At 47.1% G+C, this 12,737-nt stretch overlaps 1 protein-coding gene across 1 annotated transcript in view; it reads right to left on the bottom strand.

Annotated features, from left to right (window-relative positions):
• The window catches only part of GMPR (guanosine monophosphate reductase), a 339,207-nt gene that overhangs the window by 112,096 nt on the left and 214,374 nt on the right, over positions 1–12,737 (bottom strand). The window contains exon 5 of the mRNA XM_069218779.1: positions 8,464–8,545. Within this exon, the coding sequence (XP_069074880.1) occupies positions 8,464–8,545 (82 nt within the window). The remainder of the gene's footprint in view (positions 1–8,463; positions 8,546–12,737) is intronic.

Raw genomic sequence — 12,737 nt, forward strand, 5'->3', positions numbered from 1 at the left:
GCATAACCTTATAGTTTCAGTTTGGACACACCAAATGGAATTTATGGACGGGTAGCACTTCTCATTGCTCCTGATTGGCTGGCCAGGAGAATGTCTGGCGTCTGCTATGGCACTTCCAAATTGACGAATATAAGAACTCCACTATACTGCTGGATTTACTGTATTCATAAATGTACTTTACAAATGTAAGATTCAACCAAATCAGAAAAAGAATATATATTCACAAACCATTTGTTTTCCTGTCCCTTCTTACTTTATTTCTTACAGAAAAAATACTAAATCAGCCTACATTTTGCCTGAGTGTAAAAACCATTTTTTAACATCTTTGTCATTTTATAAACACATGTAAAAAAAACACAACAAGAAATACAGCAGCAGCTTAGCAAGGCAGATACACACACCACAGGGGCAACAGACCTCACATCAATTGCCAGGCTACAAGAAAAAGATACTGTGGAGGGACCAACAGCCCATTGTAACATCATGAGTACTAGCACAGGGCATATATGTATCTGGCCCCAAATCTCCCGACCCACCTTTGCTCTTCACTACCATGCTCAACCCTCATTATATGAGGAGCCACCCTTCCCTCCTAAGCCTTCCTGATCCAGAAAACCTTTGACATAGTATCCCCCTAAGGCCTATATCTACTGGAGGTTTGTCATAGCTTCTAACTCAAAGCATTTGCATCTCCTCAGCCACAGCCCATTCTGAAACATCTCTGATCCAAAGAAGCTCAGATGGAACCCTAACCCCCATCCAAGTGATGGCAATGCATCTTCTGGCCAGCACAAGTGCAAGCTGCATAAACCTGACCATCATTCTTCGGTTTGTGGGGAGCACCAATAAAACCAGTAGGCACAGTTGTGGCATGATCTCACAATTCAGGGCAGTGGCCTGGTTCAATTGTGCAAGTACCACCTCCAAGAAGTCTCTCACCTGTCTGCAACTCCACGTTAAATGCATGAAATATGCGATCCCCCCCCCACCACCCACCGCACACCGGGGCCTTCTCAAAGCACACTCAGCATTAATTTTGGACTCACCTGCGTGACATAGGTGCAATGCATAAAGTTAAAGTGAATTTACCTAAACCAGGCATTACTGGACACTGTCTTCAACAATTCACACGTCCAAGCCCAATCCAAATCCAAGTTAGGGGACCCTAGCTCCACCTCCCAATTAGTCCTCACCCTCAGCAGTCCCCAAATGGATCAGTCTGCAATGCCTTGTAAATCAAAGAAATTAGGCTTCGCCCCACTCCCAGTGTCAATATCACCCCCAGTGTATTCATCAGGTATGATGTCCAAAGACCCCTCACTGTGTCAGTCACAGCAGCATAATGAAGGAACTGCCTACGGCCTAGCGCCAACCAAGCCTGCGCTTCTTCAAAGGGCAAAAACTTCAACAGGATACAAATTCCCCACTAAATCACAGCCACCCATATATCAAGCATGGAAAGACAGAGGGCCTCAGTTACAAGCCTTTTGTACCACAGCTGCATCATTATTTTTGTTTAACGCAGCAGTGGCGCTAGCAGTGCACTACACTGCTCAATACTTACAAACAGATGTCCTGGGACCACTGCATCAGTTTGTAAAGCCCTGCATCACATTATACCTATGGCAGGTATAATGTTTGCAGGGTAGGCATTCCCATGGGAAAAGTCACGCAGAACTGGTGCAGTGACATTTTCATTTCACTGCACTATTGTGCGACTTCACTGCATCAAAACTTTACTGCCTGATCAGAGCAGGCGTTAATATGATGCAGGGCTTTTTCCTAGAGGAGAGTCCTTGCATTGCTGAAGTTGCGTCATTTTAACGATGCTACTCCAGCAATGCGTGAGTTTAGCACCAACAGATGCACCAGAAATTCTGATGCATCTGTGAAAATGTTCACCACGGACCTCTGTATTGTAAATACAGCGCATCCATGGCATCATTAGGGGATGTGCAGGAAGCTCAAGCAATCTGACGCATCAATGGAGATGCGTCAGATTCTTGTAAATGAGGCCCATAGTCTTTTCTTTCTGGCGAAATGTAGCCAAAATCCATATCAGAAGCTTTCTATGAAAGGGACCCCTCTGAATCACCACCGACACCACCCTGTGCCAGTACCTGCTATCAAATAAAGAGGGAGCTCATTCCCCTCCACCAAACCAGCAAGGAGCTTCTTCTCCCAATTATCTCCCTCATTCAGCCATTTTGATGCATGTTGCAGGTGTGACGTATAATAATATTATCTCTAATTCAGGACCCAAAGTCCCCCGTTCTCATAATGCCTCATCAGAGTCATACGCGCTAACCTAACCAGTTTTCCTGCCCAGATAAGCAAGGTGGGAAGAGAATTACACTCCTGTGGGCAAAGCACACAGGGAATTTTGTATCATGTACAGGCAGCAAGGCAAGAACACCATTCTGGAAACCACAACTCAGACCATCAATGATAACGGCAAAGTGTTCCACAAATGGACAGAGGCCCAGAGGGAGTAGATAACCCTCTCAATGTTGTATTGTAGGTGTTTCTTGAACGTATGTGCAACTGTCATACCAAGGTAGCAAAACTTCACTGTCTCCCACTTACATCCCAGAACTGCCAACCGATCCCTGGACACCCAAGTCAGAGCTGCCAGCGGAAAAACCAGGGACTTCCATTTATTTGGAGGCGTGGTATTTCACCAAACTCCCTGAGCAGCGCCAGCAATTCCACCACCGTCAAGCTCACTGAGATAAAACAATGCATTGTTCGCATAAAGAGATATGATATGCTGTGTATGCCCAACCTCTCCCTCATTCATTCAACACCATTCAGACCTTCATCGCCAATGGCTTCACAGCCAGTGCAAACAGCGAGGGTGACAGCGGGTGCCTCTGTCAAGTGCTGCGTTCAATATCCCATTGTGTAGACCTGTGCTGACCCACCCTCATCAGTGCTCCAGGGCCAGTGTGCAACAACTGAATCCATGCTCTAAGCTGTGGTCCAAACCCCATGGTTCTCATAATATCCAGCAGGTACCCCACAATCCACCATATCAAACGTCTTCTCAATATCAATGGATGCCAACACCACGTCCTACTCTCTACCGTCAACCTCATTCATGACATGTGCTAGGTGTGCTAGGTGCTTCAAATTCTTTGTTGTACTACGACCCAGTATAAACTAACACTGGTCTATGTGTACCAGGCCCGACACCACCGGGCTCAGACGAGAAGCCAATAACTTGCAGAGTATTCTAATATCAGTGTTTATCATCATAAAAAGCTGGTATGCCACAGCATTAGAAGTGCCACCCCTTGGCTTCTGCAGCATACAGATAAGGCCCCCACAGGCGGGAACTCCCCTTCCTCCTTAGCTTCCAGGAAGAAATACAGTAATGGTTGCATCAAGCGTGCAGTAAAACCCTGATAAAACTCCACTGCGAAGCCATCCCCACCCTGAGCCCTGTTCCTCGGGGGCAGTCGCTGGACAGCCCTGACATCCTCCAATGTAACTTCCGCACCCAATTACTCAATGGCCACTGCCCCCAGCTGCTCCCACCTGGAAAAGCTCCAGTGGGACCAGAAAAGCTCGAATCTGTGTCATAGAGCTAGGGGTCCCCGCATACACCCCCTCAAGGTACCACTGAAAGACCCACAACATTTTCCATCGAGGACGTAATTCCCACCATCCAGCTTTACCAAATCTTTCATGGGAAGGCCTTCCTCTCTCCAGAGTAGCTAAGCAAGTATCCTGCTCAACTTGTTTCCCTCCTGGTGCAGTCGCTGCTTATGCTGTGTGAGCGTATATGCATCTAGCCTGTCCCATTTATCCACTATACTCCTGCTTACCCTTAGATCTTACCTTTGGGTCTCAGGATCAGTCAAGTCTAAATTCTGCAAATCTGCCGTCCCACCGTCTTCCACGTGCAGCTCATGCAGCAACTGCCTACACACACCACACACCAACCCAAGCATTGCCTATGGATCATGGTCTTAATGGCATCTCACTCAACCGAACAGGAACCGGTGGAGCCCCAACTGGACTGCAAATAGTCTGCCGCAGACTGTGACAATGTATCGCTGTGCATCGCAACAGCCAAAACATTTACCGGAAAATGCCAGTTCTGAGTTGTACCCCAACTTCTCCCCAGTCTATATGCAAAAGTACAGGGCGTATGAATTGACAAAAAATGGGCCAGTGCTGCACCCTTGGAACTCCCTCCACTGGGAACACAGCCATCAATATCCTATCCAGTTACCTGTAGGTATGGTGGGTAAGTGAATGGCAGATAAATACACTCTACTGGGTTACAAACTCTCCATGCATCCAGCAACCCCAAATTCGACATGATTTTACGTAGTGACTCAGTCATACGTGGTTTTGTATCAGCCCCGGGAAGACACCTGTCCTAATCACCCTCTAGGACACAACTGAAGTCTCCCAACCATATAAAAGGGCCATCCACCTCCAAACCCATGGAATCCTGCTGTCTAAAGTAAAATTGAAGATCAACAATATTGGGTGCATAAATATTGAGGACTCAGAGGGCCCTCCCATCAAGTCTATCCTGCATCAAAACACACCTCCCCTGTACATCAGCCTCCACATAACTGGGCACAAACGGGATCCCAGGGACCACCTATACCAGAACCCCTGGCATAAGAAAAATAAGGAATGGAACAGTGGGTCTTTCCCCTTCTTAGTCACCTTGTCGATCTCCCCATCCATGAGGTGAGTTTCCTACAGACAGGCTATGTCGACTCTAAGCCGTTTCAGAAAAGAGAAGACTCTGAACCAATTAACATGTGTACCCGGACGCCGGACATTTCAAGTGAGCATCCAAAATGTACCTTCCATATGTGCGAGTGCACAGCGTCCCCCCATCCCATTCTGTCTGGTCCTTAATAGCCGGTCAAAAATGCTGCAGGAAAAACTGTGCAACCAAAACATAAACAAACAGGGGAGTCTCCCCCCCTCAACATCTGGACTGGGAGGCAGGTATGGAGCACTGCAGAATGATGGAGGAGGCCTACAAAGGCAGAGGGTGCCAGAAGAAATTTGACAGGATCTGGGGAGGTTCAGAGGGAAGAGCCACCCAATATGGCAGGGGCAACAAGGGCCGCTGAATTTATTGTGGGGCGTGAAGGGCTAGATAGAGGGCTTTCAGGCTCTTCTGAGGGGTGCTGGGTGTTGGGTGGGGGACTGAAAAATTTAAAATTGAACTTGGACAGGGTGAATCTAGATTCTTTCTTTACAATGTATCCGGATAATGGGTGTGACTGTGGTGTTTTGGGGTTATGTTATGATATGTTTGTACTGTGTGTGTTGTTATTTGAAAATAATAAGCATATTTTCAAACAAAAAACAAATAAACAAACAAACAAAATCATACTAACTTTCCCCACCCCAGGACAAGCACAGTAGAACAGTCATGCTATGTAAGCCCACTCATACCTTGTGCTAGGACAACACACTATCTCCCACTGGGATAAGAACCCCTGCTACCCAAACCCACTCTCAGATCCCATCCTAAGCGCCCCACAGGTTTCCTGTGCAGCATACAGCAACACGACACTGAACTCCAGGGATTAAACACTGAGCCCTGGAGCACACGAACAACAGTAAACCTAAGATCAAAGTACAGTGCAATGAAACACATCATCATCAGTAAACTCAATAGATACCCTGCAGCACGCTGCAATCTGCCCAATCACATGAACAATCAGACCTAACCAGTAAAAATAAACACCAGTGCCATTAATCCACCCAGCCTTCCTCCTGCTCACAACGGAGCACTGGATCATTTCACCTGCAACCAAAACATAAGAAATCACAGTGTTTCACATCAGAAAGATAGGTCTCTGGCACAATGTGAGTTATATGGGTTGGGAATCATTCAAAGCAGAGGCCAGTTCCCCAGCCAGTGACACTGCCAATTCAGTCTGCAGTGTAGCCATAGTAGCCATCTGCATTGTGCGATCGGCTTGAATTGTAACTCTATGCGAGTCTTGGGACTCTCCACTCAGCAAGCCCTTAGTACGGCCTCTCCAATCTCCCAGGCCCCTCTAACCCCAAAAATGTCATTGAACACCCAGGCCACCGGTCGATGCTCTATCTGCAGCCAGTTCCACACATCCCAGGGCTTCTTGAAGAAGTGCTCTCTCCCCTTAGCTATGACCTTCACCTTGGGGGGGGGAGTAGAGCAACATGTACTTTACGCTCATAGCCCACAACTTCTGTTTGACACCAACAAACAACTTGTGGTGATCCTGCATTTTTCTAGTATAATCTGAAAAAAATGACAATGGCATCATTGTCGACCCTCTGGATTTCCTGTTTCTGTGCCACTCTTAGGATGCAGTCTCTATCCCTATAATTCAGTATTTTTGCTATAATAGTCCCCGGGTGACTCCCAGGTGGTGGAGTCGGCACCAAAAGCCGGTGTGTATTCTCAACCACAAACAGCTCAGACAGCCCATTGTGTCGCAACTTCTGTTTAACCCAGCTCTCCAGAAAGTTTACCACAGATGAGCCCTCTATTCTTTCCGGAAACACTAGAAACAGCAGGTTACAGCAACGGGCACGCTCCTCCGGGATCTCCACCCGGGCTTCCAACTCTCTAGTGACCATCACCATCTTAGCCATCTGCTTCTTTAACGTTGAGACCTCACCCTGTAGAGGCTCAGGCCAATATTTATGGGCTTTTGGCACAAGGCAGCAAGAGCAGCTCACCTTGCTGTGTTGCACTGCGTCAAAGGTAAAGGGCAGGAATGCACTGTATTTAAGCCATACAGCTCTTTCCTGTCTTTTCCCACTATGCTGGTGTCGTTTTGACAGCCTAGCAATAATGCAGGCACCTTTGCACCATGGTGCAAGGGTGCCTGTGTTGCCAACAGGATTGTTGCACATAAACAGTCCTGGGAGGAAAAAATAATGAAAATAAAGACATTTCTCTTCGATCGTTTTTGTGCAGGAAGGGACACCTTCCTGCACATAAACAATCCTGGGAGGCTTTTTCCTCTTTCTATGTGTGCTGCAAAATGCAGCACACATAGAAAGAGGAAAAAACAATGAAAATAAATGAATTTCTCCTTGTTGCACTTCTCCTGGGGAGATATAAGGTTTTGTCACATCCCCAGGTGTACAAGCTCTTGTAAAACTGGAGATGCATCAAAATCCATGGGTGTTGCATGGAAACACCCACTGCAATGCCCGTGGAACACCTCCCTTGCACACAGTAAGGCAACGCAGTGGTTTGCACTACCTTGCCATACTCCATATGTATTAGGCCAATCAAAGCCATGCAAAGTTGCATGCTTGGCCTCAAAGATATGAGTTGAAGGTTTGCACCACCGTGGCATCACAACAAGTGATGCGACGATGGTGCAAGGGGCACATAAATATGCCCCTCTATATTGTTTTCAGCAGCTGTTACTTTCTCAGTGACCTTCCGCAGATCAGCCCTTTTTAGATTCACATCAACAGATACTGTCTCAATCTTGTGTTCCAAAGTGGAGCACGAACACTGAATAGCAGCCAATAATTCGACTCGTGATGGCTCCCCCCCAAGCTCGGGGGAGACACTTTGGGAGCCTCCCTCAATCAATCAGCCGCTGCAACAGCTGCCAGAGAGTGGCATACTTTGTTATAGGTGCAGAAGTCTTAAGGGGGCTTGTCTTTTCCCATAACTACTTCCAACAGGACCACCCACTGCAGTCCAGCATCTCCTGTTGCCTCCAATCAACAACAATCCAGTTCATAGGCTTGATCTCCCAGCTTCAGAAGGCATCTGGCAATCAGCTCAAAAAAAACCGCCCTCAGAGCGCAACTCTACCCCTCAGTCTCAGGAAACAGCCACACTCTCAAGCTCGTCTCTCTCGGCCCCTCTCATACCACTTCCAACTGAGCAGCCAGAGCAAAAGCAGGTATCCTGCTGCACTCCCGCTCCTGCCACCTAAGGTGGACTCGCATCAACATTCCCCTTTCTTGTGTTGGACTGCAGGGCTCCTGACCTCCTGTGCGATCATCTCGCAGCCACCACTGAGGCTCAGCTGTGCCCAAGATGGCCTTCTTGCTAGCTGCCACCAGGATCCAGCAAACAGCAGCACGCCTTTTGCAGCCCTCGCATGCCTCAGTCGGATCCAAGATGGTGGACCGCACCACTGCTCACCCCTCCTCCTCCTCTGCCAGTCACCAAGCTCCATGCCTCAGAATTTGGTAGGATTAAGGAGCGGCTCGCCAGGAGCGGCAAGCTCTACGCCCTATCAGCCATCATGCCAGGATACGCCCCACGTGTAAAATCTTTAATAAAAGCCATTGGTAAAAAAAGTCACATTTTCCTATTTAGTATCCAGCAAATATAGTACAAAATGGATTTGCTCCATTTTGCCTCAGTTTACATCTGTAAGTAACACAGCCGGCAGAATGCATGAATGCTTATACAGTGGGTTAATTGTGATCATTAATACATCTTCGATTTACCTGGTCCAATGCCCACTTTAATGATGTCTGCTCCAGCAAGAATCAGCTCCTCTACCATCTCTCCAGTCACCACGTTACCTGCCTGGGGTCATAAAGAGAGGAAGACAAGATGTGATATAAATTAGGATAAAGGCATGGATTTTACTTCACTACATTTGTGTAGAACAACACATGTTGAGTGAAATCACGATAGTAAAGTCTTGCGTAAGCTCAATAGATATATTGACCATTTAAAAAATTGAACATCTCTATTCATTTCTTTGACCTATGTACCTATGATCTCCGGCTGACTTCACATGGGCAATGAGAGACATACTATAAAATCGCGCACTTAATACTTATGTCCCATGCTCAATGGAGGGCCAGGAAGGAACAAATATCAATAAACAGTCTGGTGCAATATTTTAGCACATAAGCAACTATTGAGGGCTTTTAACATTTCAGTTGATCATGGATATAAGAGGCTAACATCAAGCACCAGCTGATCGACAGAAAGCAAAATAGGTCTGGAGAAAGAAATAGTGCAAGGATGTTCAGTGCCTCATGCAAAGTAGTACTTTGTGTCTAGAAGGTCTACTGCCCACTAATAAAAAAAAAACTTTCTGTCTTTTCTTGTAATTTGGCGTCACTCAGTGGTAGTACCATAACACTGCTACTTAGCCTGACCTCTGGGAAGCACCACCCCTGCCTTGAGGCAGTCAACACTCAGGGCAGATTCATCAAAACCTTAAGCTGGGGCAAAGTCACAAAAGGTCATGCAAACCAGCACAAAGGGATGATTTGGGATTTACTTTCCAGTGTAAAACGTGTTTTCCATTGGAGAGCTGCCTAAACATAACACAAAGTAGGGCGATGCACTACTTTGCACTAATTTGCATCAAGGGGACATATGCACTGCTATAGGCTGCAAAGATGGCGCTCGGGATTCCTTTTGTTCTCAGAGGACACCCGCCTAAGGTCTGAACTAGTCATGCCTCTTCCACTGGGAGTGGATGCATAGGGATGAGGAAGGTGCTGCTTTGAGTTAAGGCTCACATTACCCATGTGATTATGATAGGTCCATTTTGGTGCGGCAATCAACCACAACCCTGTAGAAATCTGAGTGTGGCAGAGTCCCCTGTGTGTGTGCGCTCAACCGATAGCGTCCTGGATTTTGCATAATGCATCAGGGAAATCTTCCTCCAGCAAACTAATACAAAGCTGTACTATGTGGTGGCAGGTGGGACAGTCTTCCCTGCAAAGCACAATGAAGGATGCTTGGTGCATGGTGGTCCAGAAAGGATAGTATGTCCTAATAACTCAGGTACCGGTACTGCATATGGGGCACACACTTAGGTCTCAGCACGCACAGTGCAGGTGGGTAAACAATCAGGACTAGGTGCCACTGTCATGCATGCGATTTGGGATCCAGGGTGAAGAAGGCTACCTTTGTCTACCCCAGTGGGTTTTGCAAAGACAATAAGTCTGTATATTTTATAAAGGACAGTGCTTCTTTACTGATTTTCTAGTTGGTGTTTGTGCAAATAGAAGTGAGAATCAATGTGAGAGGGAATTAACATTTGGATGGACGAATGAGTGAATGAACAGAAGAATGAGGGAGTGACTGAGTGTAAGGAAAATTACTGAGCGAGTGAGTGGGTGGATAGATGAAAGGGTAAGTGCGTTGATAAATGATTTACACTGGAATCCCCTTATAAGTCATTAGTATATGGTACCTAGATACCCAGGGCATTGGGGTTCCAGGAGATTCTTATGGGCTGCAGAATATCTTTTGCCACCCATAAGGAGCTCATACAAGCCTTTCTTCAGGACTGCCACTGCAGCCTGAGTGAAATAGTGCACACACTATGTCACAGCCATTTTTCACTGCACTAAGTAATTTATAAGTCACCTATATGTCTATGCTTCATTTACTGAAGGGTGCAAAGGTGCAAAGTTACTGTGTATGAGGGCACCCTGGCACTAGCAAAGGTCCCCCCACATCATCCAGGGCCAACTCCCCGGACTTCGTGAGTGTGGGGATACCCTTATAAGCGTGCTCTACATATATGTGAATACATATATGTAGCTTCACAATGGTAACTTCAAATATGGCCATGTGAGGTGTCTAAGATCTTGGAATTGACCCCCTAATCCAAATCTGGTATTGGGGGGCCAATCCCATGCATCCTAGCGGCTCCACCATGGACCCAAGTACGGCCAAACCAGCTCTCTGAGGTTTCCACTGCAGCCCCAGCTACTGCCACCTCACAGACAGGTTTCTGTCCTCCTGGGGATTGTGCAGCTCAATCCCAGTTTACAGCCAAGATTTAGAGCAACGAGAACACGTGTAGCGTGCAGGAAGGCCGATTTGTTTGGCACCTTGCAGACCTTTTTATAAATAAGGAAACAAATATATAAAGGTTGCAGGTCTGGATGGCCTCGGATTCATTCTGTAAGGCAATTTATAATGTGGGTCAACCAAGATGATGGCATTTGGGTCTTTATCTCTCCATGAGTCCTGAAGAGGCCCATATGTGAAGGGACCGAAATGCGTCAACATTCTGATATGGAGGTTGCACAAAATATCAAGTTTATGAACTTGGATTAGAGCACACATCCTTTTCTCTGATAAGAAGTTAAGGAAAATTGAAACTTATGATGTGTTAGCTGAGGCACCCATCCCTGTGATGTGGATTGAAGTTTTAATGTTTTTTAGACAACAACATTCTTTCAAAATATTCTGGAGAATGATGGAGACAGTTGTGTATATAACTTTATATATGTTATTGTAAGTAATTTTGATGTATATTCATTGTCAGACCTATTGTTTTTTGTGTGTCATTTTGGTCTTTATGTCCAAAAAATGGAGCAAATAATTATGTTGTAATTAAATACACTTCCAATGACCAATTCAGAAGCTCATTGTGTGTAAATTAGTACTTAGATTTGCCCCTACTATCGTACCACTTCGTGTTTACAGATTGCTCAATCCCAGGAAGGCAGAACAATGCATTTCGTTTAGGAAAGGGGTGTTACACCCTCTCCCATTGGAAATAGGTGTTACAGGCATGGGAGGGGTATCCTCCCAGAGCCTCTGGAAATGCTTTTAACTGCACAAACTGTGCCCTCCTTGCATAATCCAGTCTACACCGGTTCAGGGTCCACCAGTCCCTGCTCTGGTGCGAAACTGGACAAAGGAAAGGGGAGTGACCACTCCCTTGTCCATCACCACCCCCAGGGTGGTGCCCAGAGCTCCTCCAGAGTGTCCCTGGAGTTAGCCATCTTGGATTCCAAGGTGTGGGGACCCTCTGGAGACCTCTGATTGGCCAGTGCCGGCAGGTGACGTCAGCGGCCACTCCTGATAGGTGCACACCTAGGTAGGTAGCCAATCCCCCTCTCAGGGCTATTTAGGGTCTCTCCTCAGGGTGTTTCCTCAGATTCGGTTTGAAAGATTCCTCCAAGACTCCTCTGCATGCTCTGCTTCAGCTTCTGACCGTCGGATCAATTGCAGACTGCTCCAGGAACAGCTGTAACTGCAACAAAGTAACCAAAATGACTCCTGTGACCTGCAACTTCAGTTCCAGCCAGCATTTTCAACAGTTTCCAAGGTGAGCACTCTCTGAGGACTGCCTGTCTTCACCCTGCACCAGAAGAACCGAAGGAATCTCTTGTGGAGTGACGGAGTCACTTCCCTGCTTCAGCAGGCACCTCTCTGCCACGACAACCGGTACTGTGAGACTCCTCTCCTGTCGACGAGCGTGATCCCTGGAACACAGGTGGTGGACCAAAGTGACCCAGACTGTCCAAAGTTCCATCTGTCCAAATTTGGTGGAGGTAAGAGCTTGCCTCCCCTTGCTGCAACAGTACTCCTTTGCACCGCGTCTTCTGCAGCTCCTTGGGCTTCTGTGCACTTCTTCCAAAAGTTCTTTGTGCACAGCGTAGCCCACGCCCCCAGCACTCCATCCTGCGACGCACAGCTCTCTGAGTTGTTCTCCGGCAGCATGGGATCCTCCAGTGTTGTGCTGCGATGACCGCACTTTGCATCTTCTTTGTCCCTGTGTTCTGGGACTCCCAAGGGGGCTGCCTGGTCTTCGAGGGCTCTCTGAAGTGCTGAGAGCCCCCTCTGTCTCCTCATGCTGAGTTGAGACCCCCAGGTCCCTCCTGGGTCCAGGCAGGCTCCTCTAGGATGCAAACCGCATACTTGCTTGAACCAAGGCTTGTTGGCGGAATCCAACAATGCAAACCTTGTCTACTATTGTTACTAGACAGGGTTTTGCATAAAGACAATGCAG

This window comes from Pleurodeles waltl, chromosome 2_1 (genome assembly GCF_031143425.1).
Source record: "Pleurodeles waltl isolate 20211129_DDA chromosome 2_1, aPleWal1.hap1.20221129, whole genome shotgun sequence".
In the NCBI taxonomy this organism is placed as follows: Eukaryota; Metazoa; Chordata; class Amphibia; order Caudata; family Salamandridae; genus Pleurodeles; species Pleurodeles waltl.